We start from the raw sequence: 22,227 nt of genomic DNA, 5'->3' as shown, positions 1-22,227 counted from the left end.
AAGAAATGTCACCCCTTTGAACATTTTTACTTCAATTTTTTTAATTTATTTCTTCCGATTGTGTATGACAATTTTATGACCGTATGGGCAGGATGAAAACTGCTTCATAGAACTTCTTTAAACTTTGCACCATGTGAATACAATGGAAAAAAAAACATTTTAAGTGACCAGAATAATTTTTACTTTAGATAATCTAAAAAAACATAATTTTCTTTGGTTTGTTTTTATCTAATTGTTGGTCTCCGTATAAAATCTCATGCATTGATATAATTTTTTTTTATTTTTGATATTTTCTTTAATGTAAATTATCATGTTAATTGTTGTCTTTTTTAAATAGGTCTTACTGTTAAAGTAAATTTGATAAGGTTTATGTCAGGAAGGAAATAATGTGCAAACAGCTCTTTATCATTTGTTAGTTCTCTAGTCCTCTTGTTACTTGTATTTTTTTGTGTTATACATAAAAAGGTTTATACCTCGAAATAAGCACAAGCGCATTTGTTTACACGGTTGACTCTAATTCAACAGGGGAAGGAGTTGTCACCAGACACGTTACATTTTCTACTTACAGAATTACATGTACCAAAAATTGTAGTGTGTGGGTTTTAAAGGTAATTACCACAAACACAATAGCTATGATATTTGAGAAAAGCCTCCATACATCCTTAGATCAATATATATATATACAAGGACAGAGATGGTAAATTGTTTCAAATATTTTGAAATTACTTTCCCCTCGCCACTGTTGGTTCGAATTTCGACAGGAACTTTCAAAATATACTTTCATGTCAGGAGGCTTTCCAGCCAGCTCACGGAACGTGAATGGTTCTACGTTCGTGACTGAAATAATACACGGAAAGGCACCAGAGGTCTTCCCCGTAAAAACTAAAGCTGGAAAGTTGCCTTGTTCTACTTTAACCGGCACTAGAGACGTGAACGTTAACTTGTCCTTTCCAGTACCGTCGATGAACAGGGTCAATCAAACCAAGCCTTTAACATTTTCAATTTTATCGTTTTGAGCATTCTTTAGATATTTTGTATCTCTACTTCATGACCTATACAACGTTGGTGCGACAAAAATTGTAACTAGTCTAGAATTATATAAAATTTAGTGCAAGTTCGCAAAGTCATACACAGCAGAACAAGATTTGTAACTTTTAGATTAAACGTTTCACCACTTATGTGTCCTTTCCCGCTTTTTTGCGGGTGGCCATCTGGTTGTGTCGGGGCTATAAACGTCGCCTTACCTTGTTGCTCTTTGTTCTCATTTTTTTATTTTTCATTTTTCTAAATATCATGCCCACCTATTTCTCGTAATATAACCTTTCCGTGTAGGAAAATTATAGGAAACACAATATTATCATTTTCTTTATCTATTTGGTTTGGTTTCAGTTAACACTAAAACTGTAAAGGTCATTTTGGCAACTTTCAGCTTTACTTGGCGGAGGAAGATGACCTAAGATGTCCCTCTGTGCATGAGCGGGCATCTGAGTAGAACCACCGACGTCCCGTGATCTAGTTAGAAAACATTCGCACAATGAAGAATCCAAAGTCATTGACGGGATTCGAAGTCACAGATAGAGGGATAAGTGGTTTGAAAGTAAGATCTTAATTTTCAGCCAATGAACGCCCATTTTATATCATTATGTCTGAATAATTTGATATTTAACAATCATATTGTTCATTCAAATAAAACAGAGTCATTGGTTATAAATAGAATATAACACTTTATTTGGACTAATAAAATTTGTCTACACTGTTGAAAAATATTCAAATTTCGGTGTAATGATAGAAGTGCAAACTATTTTATTCCGGCCGAAGGTCGGTCTGTTTTCAACTTGACTTCCTGTAAAATTTACAGGGAAGAACATATTGTAAAAATCAAATTGATCATTTTAAAATTACAATCTGAAATCTCAGAATCTGATTGGCCATTGTAAAATTAGTAAAATAATTACTATTAGTTCGGACGAGTATTTATTTTAAAGATACTCCTTGTTATTTTGAAATTCATTTTGATTTTTGTCTTTTACAGTAAACATTTTACCCCATACACCCTCTTAATCAATATCACCAACAAATTAATAGTAAGGTCTAATTACATTGCCGCAATCAAGCTTTATTCTGGGTGTGTCAGTGGGTGGTCTTAAGGGAACAATGTATGATTAAGCTATAATGTAAATATATATTAATTAGGTTACATCAAATTTATATTTCATGTAAAGCATTTAGATCGTTATCATTCCCACGATTAAACTATTCATTTAATTATTTATTTTTTATTTGTATTTGACAATATTCTAAAGTATATCAATAATCTTGACTGTACTAAATTAACATCGATGATCTCTTTTAAAAGATATTAATATATTACACCGTTAAATACAAGATTCCCTAATGGTAAAGTACTTGAAAAATTGTTTTACACATGAGCAGATTAATTATAAAAAGTAATAGAAAACAAACAAAACATATATGAAGATATTCTGAACATCCAAATTGTATATTCTTATTTCGTGTAACTTAGTTTGCAAAATGTAGGAGTTTTCAACTCAAGCAAATGTTACTTGTATTGTCATTTCCATCGCAACATTAAGTGGCTCACAAACATTTAGAAACTTAGGTCAAGACTACCATAACTTCGGCGTTGTACGTTAGTTGCACTACCTACATCTCTAGCGTCTGTGAAGATACCTGTGGTGTTTTCTCCAAGCAAACCTCTATCTGAACGGGAAGGTTCCCTACCGCAGTCGCCAAACAAAACTGATCTAACAGGTTTGTCAAGGATGCAGACTAAGATAAAATTGCAGAAAGCTTGAGCTGGATCACCTATTGCTTGCATATGCATGAACACGTTGGATATTTCAACACCAGGACTTTGTTTATCCACTCCTGTCAAATTCATAAACGATCGAATGGTACCCCAAAGACGTAGTAGATAAAGTATAAACCAAACATACAAGAAGTTATGATCGTAGTTTCTGAGACTTTCGTGTATCTCTTCGAACTGGTGTCGCTTGAATTTTAATAGCTACAATAAATATATAATTTTTAAAATTTATAGAACATGCAAAGATAAGTGATCATAGTAAAACTTATTTTAATGCAAACTTGCGTGTTTGCGCTATACAGAGGAATAAAATGTATTCTCGTATATTCAGTCAGTAACCTTATATTTCAATCATTGAAAACCGTTCAGAAAAATATTACTTTTGTGTTTATGGTATTTTTAATTCCTTCCATTTGGTCTTATTATTCTAGTTGGTAGTCTGGTTCCCTTCCTACATTTAACTACAGAAAGTGGGAAGGAACTCAAGACTATCTAGTTTGGGGATAGTGGTATTCCGGTATTGCTATCTGAATACTCTTTAAACAAAAAAAAGAGAAAAAAAATCAAAACAATGAAATAAAACAAACACAATAAAAAAACCAACAAAGAAACAAATCCTTAAATCAACATTTCGCTCTCATAAATTTGAAGTCACAATCAAAATCATGATTTTTTTAACCCGGAACACTGATTACCAAATTGATCTCATAGTTAACACATTTCTTTATAAACACACTACAAATTTCGCAATATTTATTACAAAGCAGATAATCGTTTCAATTATGTGCGCCACACGTACGTTGATTTTGTTCTTTCAAGTTTGTTCTAGTGATATATACTTCCGGATTTTCAAATGTTTTACTTCGAGTTGATAAATTTATATTGCATATTATTATCCCCATAATTTGTATGTTGTATGCATTTTTTGCTTTTGAGTAACTAATTATTTAAATGCGCCTCACGCATTCTACTTTTGCAGGATATCTTGTAATATAAACAAATGTACATTTGTATATATATCCAAATTTCGTTTTCATAAGGATATCTACGTACCAAGTAGAATTTCAGAAGAACATATAAGGACGTCGTCAGCAAGTAGCACAACAATTCCCAACCTTTTCCAGTCAAAAACATCCAAAACATATAGTCTTTAACGTCCCTTTTTAACCAACACCAAGTACCTGTGCCCACGTTTTCTGTTTTGTCACTACCAAGAACATCATTTTCTATAGCTAGAAAAATAATAACTCCTGGAAAATAATAATAGATGATTAGTGTCTTTGCTAGTAATTTTAATTCTTCATGACTGTACAAAGCGTTCATACCATCATCATCATCATCATCATCATCATCATCATCATCATCATCACTATTATTACTATCCTCACCATCGTCGTCTTCTACTCATCACCGTAATTCAGTAATTATGTTTTTATCACCATTGGCTATCTGAGTTACTTTATGGCTCATTTTCTTGTCAAATATTAAATACTAACCAGTGCTTGGAGCCCAAACGCTACATTGTATTATATACTACTACCACGGTCGTTAACGAATAACTTGACATAAATCGCAACGGAATATTTTCAATGTTGCAAATTTATTTATTTAAGTTACCCTCAATGATATAATTTTTAACAAATACTCCATAATATGTTGAGGAATTATAAAACTCGAACAACAGAGTGAATTGATAACTGTCGATGTTTCTACACCCGTTCCCGTCCAAAGAGCAATTTCAATTTTTTATAAAATTATTAGAAATAATATGATTATTATACTTACCTGGACATAACCAGCTTATGATGTTAGTAATTACGAGATATTGCCACGATGAGGTTTTATCGTTTCTGTTTACTACAGTTGAAAAGATATGAATCGCAATGGCAACAGTAAGAAAGAATGACACGAGACTAGAATATGTTGTTATTCCGCTTTGTGTTTTGCACACGTCTTTTTGTGTACCAACTAGATGAGCAATCGCTGATGTAATGATTCCTGTTGAATATAAATATCGCCTAAATCAATCAAGGAACAATATTTATTAATTTTAACAACTATTTTAGCACTGCCTTAATTGTAAATTAAACGTTCATCATAGGTCTAAAATTCATCAGTTGAATGTTAGTGTTCATTTATTTCTCATGAAATTACAAATGCAAAATGCGATTTTATTGTTATTGAGTATTTCCGTTTTGGGTATGTTTTCCTATTAAATTGCAACTGCAGCTACTGTACGTTTGAATTACTAAATAAAAAAAGCAAGCCAGTGAATATACAACATAAATATTACCTAATGCAGTAAGAAAATCTGCTATTGTAAGACACGTGACTAGTTTCCTGGTAGAATTTCTAATTTCCGGTAGAAGAATATAAGATCCAAATATCGCGAATGATCCTAGAATAGATAAACTACAACTAACGATTGACTCAATTACAACCACTGTTGAAAACGAGTCAGTGTAATTCCTAGCTGCATTGGTACCGTTCATGTTGTCACATTTCTTCTTCAGCAAAAAGGTAAAAAGGTAATAAACATACAACATATATATGTGCGTACAGCTTTCATGCATCCAGTGTTTGTTATCTTTAATTGCAAATATGATAATTTGATAACGTTGAATTATCACTGGTTGTTATGACGAGGCAAAATGCGTTCACAATTTAACTGTAAATACAGAGTACAATCATGTGTATTTTCGTTGCGCTAAACGGGGACGATAAAAAGCACGAGTATTATTTGATAGTTTATTTATGTATCATCATTGTTTAACAAATAGATCTTATCATAATTATAATGAATGCTATAAAAGAAATATAATATTTATATTCATAAGTGTAATCTATTTCACAGAGTCTAGCCCCAAACCTGACATTTTACTTTGTTTTATGTTAATATCTTAGGAGTAGGTAAATATATTGAGTGTACAAAAGTCCAAATCTGTTTCAATTTCATACACACGTATTTACTTATCAAAACTTAAAAGTTAAAATTTCAGAATTGTAGAAAAGAATATATCATGAAACGAATGCTCAATTAATAATTTGTATTAAGCAGTCTGTTGAATGTAATGAATTATTTTAATGCAAACAAATTGAATATTTAAGAGAGTACAGTGTACAGTACTAAGTTACTACATATTGATGAAAGTTAGCAAGAGATAAACAAACCTCCTGTCAAAATGCTTATTACATTCCTCTAAAATATAGACAGTAGGAGCAATCCATTTATTTCCTATGTAGATATAGACTACAAAAGTAGATACACAGGTTAATTTTTTTTCTTTTATACAAAATTTCTGAAATAATTTCTGTATTTGTGAAAAAAGGTAACTATTTTTTAAAAAATCAAATAAAAACAGTTTTCATGTATGTGAGTTTAATGAATAGATATAAATGTGTACCATTTGATCTTGTATGTTTTATAGGTAAGTCTTTATCAAAATTATTTGGTATTCCTAATGGGATTTATTGCTTCTAAAGTCTCTGAAGACTCTTAAATAATTTCTTGTCATTATAACGTCCAATACATTTTTGACTCTTTGCAAAATCAGAGATATTTTTCCGGGAAAATAAATATTTCCTTAGATAAATTAATTAAATATATAACTCCAAGAACGATGTTAAATGTCATTAATTAATAGCTTGTCTGACAACCTATCGGCGGCCCTTATTTCGTAATATTCAGGTCTCAATTGTCATTTGAAGGTTCCCCTCTATACTCTGATTGCACCGACGTTTTAGATGCATGACTGTCAGTTGAATTCTTAGCATGATCAATAACTGTTGCTGCCATATTAGGACATGAGTAACGCTCGGATTGTTCAGAATGATAATCAATTCCAAAAGAACTAGATTGAAATCCTGTATGGTCAGTATCATTGTTATAGTGATTAGAATCACCGTGAAGTAAATGGGTTCTTTCCTCAGGCGTATTGCTAGTACGACATGGTTTACAGCATGCGCGAAATACATGATCACGTACCGTCTTGTCAAGAACACAGAACAGTATGAAATTGCAAAATGCCTGACCAGGATCCCCAATTGCTTGCATATGCATAAATACCTTAGACAGCGGTGATTGTTTATTAACACCACCTAAGGACATCATAGAGCCAACAGACCCCCATAGTCTAAGTAGGTATAGAAATAGCCAAACATAAAGATAATTCTGGTCCTCGTCTCTAAGGCTGTCATGTATAATTTGAAATCGTTGCTTGTTATGATTCAGCTTCTGAAAATGAAGAAACTCTTGTGAATCAATATCTGGACTGCCAAAGCTTAATTATGCATGCTCCAAAGAGATCACTTCATGCCAAGGTGTTTTAACTCTTAGTATTTTCCAAGATCATTATCAGGGTGGCAAATTAATTTGATGTACAGGCCTAATTTTCAAATTCAAAAACTTAATGAAAACATGGAATAAAGTTAACGATGCTATTTCTCAGTGCTGACACAAGCCAGTAACATTATCCCCCCCCCCCCATCCAAAGAAAAAAATGTATATGAGTTATATATTACTTGTAATATACTTGTAATACATGCAGTATGCAGCATGTAGGGCAAACTAAGCAAGCAGTTTCAAGACGTATGCATAGTCAAAAATTTGATATATGTAGTTTTACAGATCTTCATCATTCAAGAATTCAATTTAAATGGTCATAATATCAATGACTTTCCAGTAATCCCCATAGAAATCATTGAAAACAATATTGACAGTTTATTTAAAGAAATATACACTACGAACACAATATCCAAAAGGCATGAATACAAAACTTTTATTTTCTGCCACCAATTGATACATATTATATGTTTTACATATTTTAATTATTATTTTCCCCTATTTGCGCTTTCCTACTATGTGTTTTAACATCAAGAGCAAAATGGAATACTTGTACATATATTAATGTAACATTTATTTGGCATTTTGACACTTAAAAATATTGTGTATCATTTAGATTCTACTTAAATTTGTTTTATATCATGTTCTTAAAACCTGCTTGTTTTCTGTAAACATTGAACTTTTACTCTCTTTTAAACATTAATATTATTTATTCAGTAACGTTCTACATTAATTTCCCAATTTACTGTGATTAAATGTGATCATTAACTTGTAGTGGCAGCGACAGCGTCAAATAAACACACGTGAATCAGTGGATACCTTAGACAACAATCCTACTGTCAGACAAATGATCAATGTCCTTCATTAGAACTGACCAGTTACCTTTAAATATAAGCAAGGCGGAGATGAAGTGAAGCTAGTATTTATAGATTAGCTCCGCCTACTTAATTAAATATACATACCCTGAAAACTATCTCTGAGGCCTTTTTGATAGACATACAATTTGAACTATACATGTAATACAGCAAGACCTCTGTTTATACTTCAGTAAATAAATATGAACTTGTTATTGCGTTTCCAATACACTTACAGATATAATTAAAGTTATTTACCCTATTCCATTTCAATAGAACGTATGCTGATGTTGTAATAAGATAGCATAAAAACTCCCATCCTTTACCAGAAAGAAAAACCCAAAGCTTATAGTGTGGGTGTTCACTGACAAGCCAACACCAAGGAGGTACATTAGATGTCGTGGCATTACTGGTAAAGTTTCTCCCAAGAACACCATCCATTTCAGCTACGCCAACAATAATACCTATAAAAACATAATTTAACGTTTATTAACAGAATTCCAAGTTAGGAAATTCTTCTATGGGGGTCGCATTCATTAGTCACCGCCTTTCCTTGTTAACCTTGTTTTTCATATTTTCTGATACCTTTTAGTTTTCAGATATGAATAATATGTTCGCTTGTCGAGGGTCGGGGTAATTATTATAATGATAATTTACAAACCCAACGGACCTGAAATCTGAACATAAATGCCAGTACAAGTCTACTTCATGTTCTTCATGAAAATTTCTTCTCATATTGACAGCAGTTTTTGTGTATAAAGATTATATAAACATCGTGATTATCAAATGATTAGCGACGTAACAAACGTGCAATATTTAAACTATAAATAAACGGTAAAATACCGTAAACTATAATATATATGAGATGACTAATTATGTTTCCAAACTAACCTGGAACTAGCCAGCAAATTAAGTTAACACATATGAAGAACTTCCATGATGAAGTTGAGTTCTTTCTATACACCACTGTAGTAAAAATATGAACTGCTATCGCCACGGTTATATAAAACGATACTAGGCTTGAATATGTTGTTATGATACTCTGTGTCAGACACACATATTTTAGATTACTTAGAAAATATGCTATAGCAGAAATAAGGTAACCTGGAAAAGAAACATGCATGTTACATTCTAATGTTTTCTTAAAGATCGGGAATAGGTTGTTTTACGTTCGCATATTGTTCATTCCATTAACAGACAAACCAACGTTTTAGAAGAAAATCAGTTGTCTTTTTTGTGGCAAAATAAGCAAGACTAATTAATCTAAGACAATGATTAATAACTGTCCTCTATTTTGGCGTTTATGTCTTATAGTTTTGTTGTTCCGAAAGTAGACAATTGACAGGCATTACTAGTAATAATTCATTTTTAATTTATATCTATAATTTCATTTATTTCATATACATTTATATTATAAACACAATTAACAAGGCATTGCAAAAACGCATTTACATATATAACGCAGTGCCTAAAAATATCTAGGCCGGACGACCAAGCAACAATAACCAAAAGTTAGTTTTAGTAAGTTAGTATCACTAGTGATACTTTTGTACAAGATTTAATAAGAAATGGTGTTTACAACATTATAACAAGAAAAATGTAATTACCAACAGCTGTCAAGAAATCTGCAACAGTAAGGCACGTGACGAGCTTCCTTGTAGAATTCCGAATTTCCGGTATAAATAGATATGAGCCAAAAATCATAAAAGAAGCTATAATAGATAGACTACAACTACAAGTAGACATTATCACAGCCATTGTGTAATCCGTGACATTCTTACTAGTACTATTAGACGTATTAGAATACATGTTTGTGTTACAGCTTTGTTACTTCTTTTGACTGTCTGTCAAGGATCTCAGTATTTGTCTTGTGCAATTTTCTGTACAGTGTATTTGATGTCGCTGAAAATGAAAGATCATGCTATACTTTTTACTGTACATTTTGTTAAGTAAATGTACATATGTATAACACACAAACAGTTGCAACACAATTTCATGTTCATATCTTTGACATGTGATTTTAGATAAGTGGCTGGAATGCTTCCTAAACAAATAAGCATCCAAAAATCCCTAGCTGTGATTGAACTCATATTGAAAAGGTGCTTTTGATTGGAAGTCAGTCAGCAACCTTAAACATTCGTACACGGAGGACCATCAATGTCCTCCTGTCCCTATCTATCTGGAACCAACTCCCTTGAACACTATATTTCATGGTTACACTGTTCATATTACGGCTTATCAATACAATTCTAAACAATTACACCAGAATAAAGAATGAGGGACATTTCAAATTGTTTTTTACAATTTTACAAGCTAGCCACTGTTGAAATTCGAATTGCTTCGAAGCAAATGATCCCTTCAAAAAGGCAAATTTGGATGTATCTTAGGATCAGTTTCACTGATCTACTGCCCATTCCACATAGCACCGACTTGAATGAGCAGGACCCAACAATAAAACATTTCGACATTTATAATTAAGAATTTAAAAACATCGGCAGGTTTGTTTATACGGCGGTGACCATGGAACCTTCGAAGTGACATTTTCGTGCCATTCCATGGAAGCGGCTCACGACTCCCCAAACATAGCATGATAATCAAAATCGTGTCAGCTGAGATAACTACCGGACAGGAAATGAACTTAAAAGTAAATAAGATAAACAAATGAGATAAATGATTTAGCTTAATAAAATTCTTGGTACTATTTCAATAAAACTTGAAACAGTTTTTTCATCGGCCATTAACAACTTATTAATATAATACTTACTGAATGTATCCAAAAAGAAATAAAACACATTGGAAAGAGTAACCTACTAGTGATGTATCTAATTATTAATACATGCACGACACATTTATCTCATTAATATATGGCAAATATATTTAGCTACATACAATAAGGTTTTATTATCTACAGTATCACTTTCAACGATACACTAACAATTAGTAAATATTAAACATGATAATGTGTTATCATTAAGTGATAGTATAATACTTCCTGCTCTTCCTGCACCCCTCCCCCGCATTACATCCCTCCGCGGGCCCACCCCTAACCTTATAAAGGTATAATCCTTCAAACAAACGGAATAAAATAATATATATGGGCACAGATGTTATTTAAGAAATTGAAGTGAGTGAGTAAATATGCAAATAACTTTGAATTACTATTTTTCCTCCAATTTAATGAAAATTTTATTGACAGCTTTATCTCCTGAAATTAATTTGTGTTGTTTAACTGCACATCAGAGTCTTTCATTGCGGAATCGGTAACTTTTTGAGAGTAGCAGGCCTTCAGATTTTAAGTGTTCCTTAAAAACTGCTCATGCAGTTTTACATTTGCGGAGAACAAGACATTTAGCATTAATAACGACAAGTTTGCTTCTTTAAAAAGAAGCATGCGGCGAGAGGTCTTTTTGCAGCTGTTGAAGATTTGTTTATTTCGAAAATATTTGGAGATATAAAATGCACCAGAGATTTTCTAAAACGAACATAAAGTATGTTAATCAAACAATTTTAAGTCCCAGATTTACAAAAATAATGTAATATCATTTGATTGGAATAAACAATATATACTGCTGCATGCCTCCAACCACAATATGGCAAGAAAACCAAACTTGTTTAAGGTCCGCCTGGGATTCTTGCCACTGATTCTTGTTGCTGAATCATGTGGTGGTTGCGTTCATTGAACGCTGCCTTTGCATGTTTATCTTGTTTATCATATTTTTTTAGAAAAAGTTGTGCCATTTTCGCCATTTGCGCCAAAAAATCTCCGTCGCGTAATTTAGTCATACCAGTTCAAAAGTGAAAGTAGCAGCAAACCGTTCACTCGGTCATATAATAGTGCATGGTGATATTGTTGGAACATAAAATAGTAAAACGTTATTCAGAAAAGAAGTATTAATTTATACAGTTTAAAGGATTAAAAACAGAATGAACCATTGCTCGTAGTGTTAAGTAACGTAAATGATATTTTGCGATTTTTCCTCGTACCGATTTGTTCACTTCCATGTTAATTTTTCGTTTAAGCTAAGTCGTATTTTGAGGCGGAGCATGCGCATAGTAATTTTTGTAGACTGATTCTAATGTTTTAAGGCTTAAAATGCGATGCATTAGCTTCAATTTGATACGCAAAAATGGATGCCGCCAGCAATCATTCTCAACACTGTGGAGAGGTTTGATGACCTCTCCAATAAAATCACGCGAGCACGCGCCATTGCTACACGTTTTTAATATGTGTTACTTTGTTCGCCATGTAAAAATAGCTGACTGCAACAACGGCCGTAGAATAATTTATAATCAAAAAAAGATAACTGTCAAATGCCGAGAAAATAATGACGAAACGGGTTTTTTTTTTAAGAAAAGCAAATAACGAAACGCAGAATTACTAAATGAGACACATCTTATGATCATTCTTCGATGTTAGCTTATGCAATGCTTATATTTGCACACATATTTAGATAAATGAGATAATAAGAGTTTAATATAAATGCAATGATCAATTGTTATTGATACTTCAATTGATAAGCAACAGTTCAAGATGAATTATTAAAGATAGATAAACTTCTTATATAATATAATTATAATGACAGAATATATATATTATACAATTATTGACTAGTGAGCCATTGAATATGATGTGATATTCACCGGCAGATGACATATTGACCGAGGCGATAGCCGAGGTCAATATGACTTTCTGCCGGTGAATATCACATCATATTCAATGGTTCACCAGTCAATAATTGTTTTATTATATGAATAGGCTAAGAAATTAAAAAAAAATTTACAAAAGTGCAACCTTATAATTATACATGTACAAATTTTGCCTCGTTGAAGCGCGGGAAGAAAGACGCACGTGTTAGGCGTGCAACGACTACGCGAACGCTGCGCATACAAAAAATAATTCAAGTTTATACTCATTATTGCGGTGTAACCCTTAAGTATGATAGTAAAGTATTGATATTTTAATCGAGAAATATGCCATAAAGAAAAAAAAGCAACAATTATTTTTTAAATAACACGCGTAATTAACAGTCTACGGTGTATGATCATTGAATATGAGTCTCAATCTATTTTTAGACTGGGAAAATCCAATTCAGCCAGTGAATATGATACTACACCCAGTAAATATGATTTTATAAAAAGTTCTGTTGACTACTGATTGGACCAATGAGATTGCAGCTATATTTAGATCATATAATAATGTAAATTAGAAAAGGTTTTGACATAATATTGCCAGCATGTAAATTTTTGATAATTATATTTTCGATTACGCGTTATTTTTTTTTCAATAATTTCAAATGTTTGAAACTATTATAGGTTGAAACCTTTTTTATGTAACGATGTAATTTTCGATTAGTTTTGCATACACCATCTACAAATGTAAATAATGACAAATGTCCTAAAATAGTAGGTCAAATAAAATATATTGTGATATAACATAGTATTATAGTGTAAGGATAATTTTGTTTCAGGAACAAAGCTACATGCACAGTGATCAGAATGATGGTGATGAATCGACACTGCTTGATGTTTCATGGTTTACTTTTTTTCTTATTACTATATGATTAAGGTAATCTTTGCATTGGTCTGTTTTAGTAGATTTTTAATATAGGGTGTATAGCTTCATGGTTTGTGTCAAAATTGTTAAAAAAAAAAGCTATACGGAAAACGACGTCTATATGTTAACACGGCTTTCGTAACATTAAGGTTCGGGACAACACGGAATATAGTTGTTTGTAATATACTACGCACACCTCTGTCTATCGGAACGTCCTTGGCTATTATCTATAATAACCTCGGAGTAAGTACGGATACTACGTGGTTTCCGATGTAAACAGAAATAGATAGAGTAATCTTCAATGTCAAACGAATGTATATATTTGACATCTAATGGAAAAAAAAGTCTGTTTCGGTACAATTATGATTAAAAATATGTCTGCCAACTTTTTTTAATTTAAAGATCCTGTTACTCATTTTTGTATCATAGTTTGGAGACCTTTCTGTTGAAAATGTGTCAGGGTTAAATCGTATACATATACATGTACAGTGCGTTAACTGGAGTGCGGTTATTAGTTACCCGCACTCCAGAGCATGCCCATTGATTGGCTCATTTTTGCTGGGATTTACATATTGTGACGGCAGAGAAAGGGAAAGCGACAGAAATGTCATATTCAGATGTTCGTTCATTGGTTCATTTTTGCCGGGGTTTCATATTGTGACAACAGGGAACGTGCTTTTATGTTTGACTATGATACAAAAGAGAAAGAACACCAAAACACTCGGCAATCTGATTAATTCTCGGGGGCTACGCCCCCTCGTACAAATCAGATAGCCTCGTGTTTCGGTGCTCTTTCTATTACTTAATGGTGTGATATCATACATATGATGTTAAAATGAATATTTATCAATATTGTAAGTTCAAAAAAGCATTATTTGTAAAAAAGGATAGAAGTAAATAAAGGGAGATAATAAGAAATTTATTTCGATTAAGTCTAACTCAAATTTTTCAATAAGAAATGAATGCATATATTTAAAGATTCCTATATTATTATATTCCCATAAAATAGAGAAAATAAGAATTCCTAAAGAAAGCCCAATACGGCAAAATTGAAAATGTTGCAGGCTCGGTTTGATTGACCCTGTTCATAGACGGTACTGTCAAGTGCAAACTACCGTCCAAGCCCCCTAGCACCGGCTTAAGCAGAATTCAACATTTAACATGAACTGGTACAATTTTTGAATTTTGAGACATCCGTAGATTTGTTCATATGGCGGTTATCATGGAACCTTCAATGTGACACGTAAGTGCCGTTCCATGCAAAGCGGCATATGGTCCCCAAGTAAAAAATGCGTGTGCCCTAAACGAGAAAACAATGGGCAGAACTAAATAAAATGGAATTTTGAAAGGGGATAAGAGGTTATGAAGCCTGCATATCACAGATAAGACGTCAAAAGACAAATTTAAAAAGCAGGCCACATATCCTAAGGGTGATTAAACAGTATTCAAGTGAGGAATACTGGAACCACCAAACAAGAAAATAGCCGAATAGAAAGAACAAAATTATCACAAGCACAAAAAATTAAGGATCGGAAATATAACATGTATGTACGGGGCGACTTTTTACAGCCTCCACACGGCACAAACAACGCTGATGCACATTTGCAGTAAATATTTAACATAGTCTTGGATGTTTGGAAATTATTTAAGAAGAATAATGGTATACATATATAGAAATTCACTTAAGTGCTGAAACAATTTGAATTACAACATAAAGGATCTTTAAATATGCCCACTGATGTACAATTCTAAACAAATTCGACTTAATGTCAACAAGTTGGCATTTTGTACTATCTATGTATTCACCGTGAAATTATATTTGAAACATATTTGTTTTATTGTTTCTATTACTTTTGATAAATAAATTAAAATTTAGTACTTCTAAAAATAGTGGTAACTGGAATCGAAATAAGACACACAAAAAAACTTAACCACTTACAAGCGTGGATTCGATCTCAAGCAACTCAACCAAACCCCGTAACCGACAACTCTCGATTATTATATTAATTCAACAAGCACATCAAGCCATCCTCATAAATTAATTGAATTAAATTAATTTGATTACATAAATATCTTTAATTTAATTACGATATGTTCAGTCATTTTTTGTTGTTATAAAATGTCTTCCGTATGTCTTGATTTAATGTGTTGTCATTCATATATGGCTACATTTTGAAATGTTTCTTTGCCCGAAGTAAAGATCTTTGTAAATGACAAACTTAAAACTTTAAGATTGCCAATAAAATTGATGCCAACGTTAACTATAGAGAACAGTTTTCACCAAGTGCTGTAATCACTAACATGCGTAAGACATGTTTACATTTTGCTGCATGAATCTTCCAAGTAACATTTTCAGTTTGTATGAGCTTTAGTTAAGCGTTCTTAAGTATATCAACAAGTGGAATTTCAGACGAATATATAATGAAATAATAATAATGCAATTTCTGTGTGTAGTAAAATATAAGCGGGTTGTTTGTGCCTCTTTTTGAGACTAATTCTTATTAATCTCAACTGAATAGTTCTTCAGGTAACATTAATGTGCCCTATAATGAAATCATTTACATTGCAATAAAACATGTTAACGGGTGTCGTTGACTTCAAACCATTCGAATCCTGATAGGGACTTTGGATTCTTTTTATGTGAGAAAACTATCCAGCTAGCTTACAGAACGTCGTTAGTCTTCCTACACCAGTGAACCTGGGATGTCAATATATGACCTTAACAATGTTGGTGCCACTTAGAACCAAGCAACAACAACAACACCAAAAGGTATCTTTTAAAACAAAATACTCGACCAAAGTAAAACTTGTTAACTTGCATGTGTTATATTTCTAAGATTTTGTTACAAATAGAAATTTTAGCATGCACAATCCTTGCCCAACAATAATATGATAACTTTTGTAGCTAAGAAAAAAAACACCCATTTTGTAAACATTGAAATCATAAGCATATTCAAATTGATGTCTTTTTAAAGTAGGGCAATTTCTTTTTTCCAGTATTTATTTAGATGTCCCTGTGACTTGTATTATAACGGATAATGGATAGTATAAAGTCAACAAACTACAGGATCGTGATAGCTATTGGTAGTCAAAATGTATAACTCAGTAAGTCCTTGTGTTAATTCAAAACAAACTTAGTAAGTTCTTATGTTGAAAAAAGTGTTCACTAGAAAATGTAATAAGATCTTAACGCAGTGTATAATGTTTTGTGGGGGAGGATGAATGGTTCAGCAGAACTTAAATATCTTTAATATCTTATTTTTTTATAAGGGCTTTCCTTTAAACTTTATTTTATTTTATAATGGCAAGAACTATCATTTACATTGAGTTTCCCAGATGTATTTCTAATTTTAAAATAATCAATGAACATTCTTTTTATATTCAGGTCTTCCATGAAACTTTTACAAGAAGTCAAAGTGATTTTAGATGGCCTATGGCCAAAATTTTGCATTCGTTGAGAAACAAAATTATATTACCTAAGCGCAGTAAGAAAATCTGCTATTGTAAGACATGTGACTAGTTTCCTGGTAGAATTTCTAATTTCCGGTAGAAGAATATAAGATCTAAATATCGCGAATGAACCTGGAATGAACAATTGACTCAATTACCAATGTTGAAAACGAGTCTGAATCAGTGTTATTTCTAGTTGTATTGGTACCGTTCATGTTGTCACATTTCTTCATCAGCAAACAGGTAATAAACATACAATATGTACAGCTTTTATGTATCCAGTGTTTGTTATCTTTAAAATTACAAATGTGATATTTTAATAACGTGTAATTATTACTGATTATTATGACGAGGAAAAATGCGTGCACAATTTTACTGTAAATACAGTATACAATCATGTGTATTTTCGTCGCGCTCAATGGGGACGATGAAAAACACGAGTACTATTTGATAGTTTATTTACGTATCATCATTGTGAAACAAATATATATTATCATATAATGAATGTGATAAAAGTGATATAATATTTATATTTATAAGTGTAATCTATTTCACAGATTCTAGCCCCAAACCTGACATTTTACTTTGTTTTATGTTAATATCTTAGGAGCAGGTAAATATATTGAGTGTACAAAAGTTCAAATCTTTCTCAATAATTTTCTCTCTTATTTAATATTAACTAAAGAAAACTTAAAAGTTAAAATTTCAGAATTGTAGATCAAAATATATCATGAAACGATTGCCCAATAATTAATTTGTATTAAGCAATCTGTTGAATGTAATGAATTATTTTAATGCGAACAAATTGAACATTTAAGAGAGTACATTATCCTTAAGTTACGGTACAACAGATTAATAAAATTTAGCAATAGTCTATCGCAAAAGAGAAACAAACCTTATAAACAGCAAAAGTGATCCATTTAATTCTTATGTAGAGTAGATACATGTATGTATGTAAGTCACAGTTTCTTCTATACAAAATTTCTGAAATAATTTTTGAATTTGTGAATATCTGAAAAAGGTTACTTCTTTTAAACTCAATGAAAACAGTTTTCATGTATGCATGCGAGTTTAATAAGTATATAAAAAGGTGTATCACTTGGTACTATATGTTTCAAAGGTAAGTCTTTATTAAAATTATTTGGTACAGTCAGCGTAGACAAAGCGTTATTTTTTTACAGTCAATATGTTTGGAGTGCTTCAGGTTGTAACATCCGTATGACATAATCTAATAGTAACAGGCTTACCGAAGTTTTCTTGAAATCTTGGCATTAAATACTGTTGAAGAAAAAATAGAAATCAACAAGAAAATAATTAAATTCATTATTGCAATACATAAGACAAAACATTTAACAGTAACTACAGATTGAAAACTACTAATGAACTACTAATTTGAAAATATTAAAGCCTTCATTTAAAACCAACTTGTCATTCAAGTAGTTCTGAATCACCAAAAAGATATATTTCCTTACAAACAAGAAATGATTTTTTAGAACTTATATTAACTGATTCTTTCGTCCATGTAAACATAAGGAACGTAAATATTGATGAATAAAAACGAAATTAAATGGTGTGATTCGGATTGCCTTAGATTCGGATTGTCTTCACATACTGTATTCCTAATAGGATATAGTGTTTCTAAAGAATCAAATCTTAAATTCTTTTCATTATGACGTGCGATAAATGTTTGACTCTTTGCAAAACCAGATATTTTTTCCGAGAGAATAATTTTTTTTCTCTTTTCTCATTTGAAGATAAATAGTACGATGTTAATCATTAATTATTAGCTTGTGTGAAAACCTATCGGTCCTTCTTTCGTTTCATTCAAGTAACAATTATCATTTGAAGGTTCCCCTCTATCTTCTGATTGCACCGAAGTATCAGATGTATGACTATCAAATGTATTCTTTGCACGATCAGTACATTTTGCTATTATGTTAGAACATGAGCAATGTTCCTAGTACATATTTAGAACAATATTTAATAATTCAAACACAACTGGATTGAAATCCTCTCTGGTCAGTGTCAATGTTGTAGTGATTAGAATCACCTTGAAGCAAATGGGTTCTCTCCTCAGGCGTCCGAAATACATGATCACGTACCGTCTTGTCAAGAACACAGAACAGTATGAAATTGCAAAATGCCTGACCAGGATCCCCAATTGCTTGCATGTGCACCAATATGTCATAAATTACATTATCTTTATAATTTTCTTGAAAGGACATCAAAGAGCGAACAGATCCCCATAGTCTAAGTATGTAAATAAATAGCCAAACATAAAGATAATTCCTATCCTCGTCTCTCAAGCTGTCATGTACAACTTTAAATCGTTCCCTGTTATGATTCAGCTTCTGAAAATATAGAAACTCTTGTGAGTCAGTATCTTGGCATACAATTAATGCTTAATTATACAAGAGCAATTTAATATTTCATTTCAATATACGTACTTCAACGGGATCATCCCTTTCAAATATTTTTTATCAGCAGTTCCTAATAACATTAAGCAGAACGGTCAATGAACCTGATGTACCTATGTGGAGGTGTAAAACGTTGATATTATTCTTTTTAACACTATGTAGAAAATTCGGAAACACAATCAAAACATGGGGAAAAGTTGACGATGCTATTTCTCTGTACAAAAACACAATCAAATCTATAGAATTCTTACTGAGTATGTCTAATTTGAATAAAAGAATAATTTCTCTCTTTATGGCAAGCTGCTTTTTATATTACAGTTCAAGTAACGTTTGACCTTTTAAAAAAATGTCAGGTTTTTAAATGAAACTATATATATTTATATTGTGATCACCTATATAGTGTGTGATGTTTTAACATTAACTTTGTGTCAAAACATTTTTATTTAATTTTTACAAATGTGTAGCAATGATCAAAATTTTCTCATAACAAATTTGAGCATAGTTTATTGTTTTTATAATTTTGTCTTTTGTCGTCTAATCTGATTTGAGACAATATGTAGAAGGGATGCAAGCTCCGATTTTCATAGAGCTGGATAGTTAACTGCACATGTTCTTGATAAAGATATAACTAAATATACAATGACCTTAACCTGTGACCTTTTGAGCTAACTGGCTGGCAAAACTAGATGCAAGATGCATCCGGACCTGATATTTCAATGTCACAATTCTAATTATTGAGCATAAAAACCCTTAAGAGACTTAAAAAGATAGCAAAGATCACAATGACTTTTGATTTTTTACTAAATATAAATATGGCGAAAAGGAGTCGTTATACACCTTAAAGGTCAGTTTATGTCGTTTTTTGTTGTTGTTGTTGTTGATGATGTTTGTTTGTTTGTTTTTTGTTGTTGTTTTTTTTTCAGTGACTGACATTTGACTAGAAAATGAATGTTGCAGGTAGTCCATATCAAGATATAGCTACATGCAATATTTGAAATTACCAGGTAAATACAAATTAATTCTATACCCAATTTTTGTCTTTACTGGTCCGAGTGGCCTTGACTTTAAGACTGATCTAAAATGAGTGTGCCCACAGCTTAGCACTTATCAAGGTGCAACTTCAGAAAAAAAGTTGAAGTTCCTTAGTCAATGCATTTTGATTCAATGGCCAGATTTATGTTTTGTATGTTAAAAGTACCCAAGGTTCTCTCTCTCTTTACATGTATTATATATGCTTATGTTTTTTGTTTGTATTCTATTGAGCCTCGAAACTTTGTTAATATTTATTTACCTCATGTTGTCAATGTCTTGACCTGAGAGAAATAAAGATATTTGTATTTGTATTTGTTTTGCAATTACAAGTCCCAATCATCTTGGCCCTTTACTCATTGACGTTCCAATGACCATATTATGATATTAGTTTTATTGAAGTTTACGATCATGAATAAAAATGTAAGCAAAACGATCAACCATCGCCGACACCACCGCTTAAGTCGCTGCTGCTGAGCGGTCGCATGACAATATATTTGCTTCGCCTTCGGAAAGTCGAGCTAAAAGTTATTCCAGCTTAGAATGTACTTAAACTAATGCTTATTAATATGATTAAAGTTATTTACCCGATTCCATTTCAACAGAACGTATGCCGATGTTGTAATAAGGTAGCATAAAAACTCCCATCCTTTACCAGATAGAAACACCCAAGTACGATAGTTTTTGTGTAAATGTTTTAGCCAACACCAAGGAGTTCCTGTTGATGCCTTTTCAGTACTGTTATCTCTCCCAAGAACACCATGCGCATGAGCTTCGCCAACAATAATACCTTCAAAAATAAATGTTAGTTTATAGAATTGCTAGTTGAGAATAGCTAATTCCTGATACCTTTTATGCTTCAGATATGAACTAATACGCCTAATGTTTTCGATGATTGGGGAAATTATTATGATGATGAATAACAATTCCAACCGGACCTGAAATCTTTTATGATGAATTGTGCCTGCTGAACAGAATGGCAGTACAATTTTCTCCGTAGTTAATCTCGGTTCTGCTATATTGTCTGTGTTTGTACCTGTATTTGTTGTCAAAGATATCTTTTCTTGTCAAATGCTTTACCAAATAAAGTTTTATTAAGATTGACGATTGCTTATATTCCTGTAAAGTTATCAAAACTAGCAATTACAAGCTATTCAGGTTGGTGTTGAATTAATGAAGATTATAATCAACATGATGGCTTCTTGTAAGTAAGCCCTAACATATATTTCAACGGTGATGATAAATTTGAATCACTAGCTAGCATGAGATTTGATATTAATAACTATAAATATGTTTTAAATGTTATAAAGATTAATATAAATTACGATAATAAGCTAATATATCCCTAGCCGCTATGTTGCTAAACTTACCTGGAACGACCCAACAAATTATGTTAACACATATGAAGAACTTCAATGATGAAGTTGAGTCCTTTTTAAAGACGACGGTTGTAAAAATGTGAACTGCTATCGCCACGGTTAAATAAAACGATACTAGGCTTGAGTATGTTGTTATGATACTTTGTTGCACACATACAGTATCAAGTTTGCATAGAAAATATGCTATAGCAGAAACGAGGTATCCTGGAAAAGAAACTTAAGTTACATTCTTAATGTTTTCTTAAAGATCAGCGACAAGTTGTTTTACGGCCGCAAAATGTGATCTTCAACAACGGACAAACCAATTTTTTCCATGAAAGTCATTTGTTTTTGTAAAGACTATGTATCTTCGTAACAAAATAAGTTAGACTATTT

At 31.9% G+C, this 22,227-nt stretch overlaps 2 protein-coding genes and 1 long non-coding RNA gene across 3 annotated transcripts; all 3 read right to left on the bottom strand.

The window, feature by feature from the left end:
* Nucleotides 1-1,272: 1,272 nt before the first annotated feature.
* LOC132731584 (G-protein coupled receptor 157-like) lies at nt 1,273-5,484 on the bottom strand. The gene is made up of 4 exons (XM_060717793.1): nt 5,121-5,484; nt 4,613-4,825; nt 3,881-4,077; nt 1,273-3,028 (listed from the first exon to the last, which is right to left on the bottom strand). Exons 1-4 carry the CDS (start codon nt 5,398-5,400, stop codon nt 2,609-2,611), a joined length of 1,110 nt encoding a protein of 369 aa, XP_060573776.1. The 5' UTR covers nt 5,401-5,484; the 3' UTR covers nt 1,273-2,608.
* Nucleotides 5,485-5,591: 107 nt separating this feature from the next.
* Nucleotides 5,592-22,176, bottom strand: LOC132731703 (uncharacterized). Its single transcript, XM_060717925.1, has 9 exons — nt 22,155-22,176; nt 21,844-22,056; nt 21,061-21,263; nt 19,078-19,378; nt 17,054-17,159; nt 9,631-9,845; nt 8,915-9,127; nt 8,282-8,487; nt 5,592-7,061 (listed from the first exon to the last, which is right to left on the bottom strand). The coding sequence occupies exons 1-9, from the start codon at nt 22,174-22,176 to the stop codon at nt 6,519-6,521; spliced, it is 2,022 nt and encodes a 673-aa protein (XP_060573908.1). The 3' UTR covers nt 5,592-6,518.
* Nucleotides 17,469-18,445, bottom strand: LOC132731611 (uncharacterized). Its single transcript, XR_009625912.1, has 2 exons — nt 18,275-18,445; nt 17,469-18,011 (listed from the first exon to the last, which is right to left on the bottom strand). It is a non-coding gene; the product is annotated as an uncharacterized LOC132731611 (long non-coding RNA).
* Nucleotides 22,177-22,227: the final 51 nt, after the last annotated feature.

The sequence above is a fragment of the Ruditapes philippinarum genome, unplaced genomic scaffold (genome assembly GCF_026571515.1).
Source record: "Ruditapes philippinarum isolate M1 unplaced genomic scaffold, ASM2657151v2 ctg833_1_1_1_1, whole genome shotgun sequence".
Classification (NCBI taxonomy): Eukaryota; Metazoa; Mollusca; class Bivalvia; order Venerida; family Veneridae; genus Ruditapes; species Ruditapes philippinarum.
Note: the sequence above shows the minus strand (reverse complement) of the source record. Positions and strands in the feature narration are given on the sequence as shown.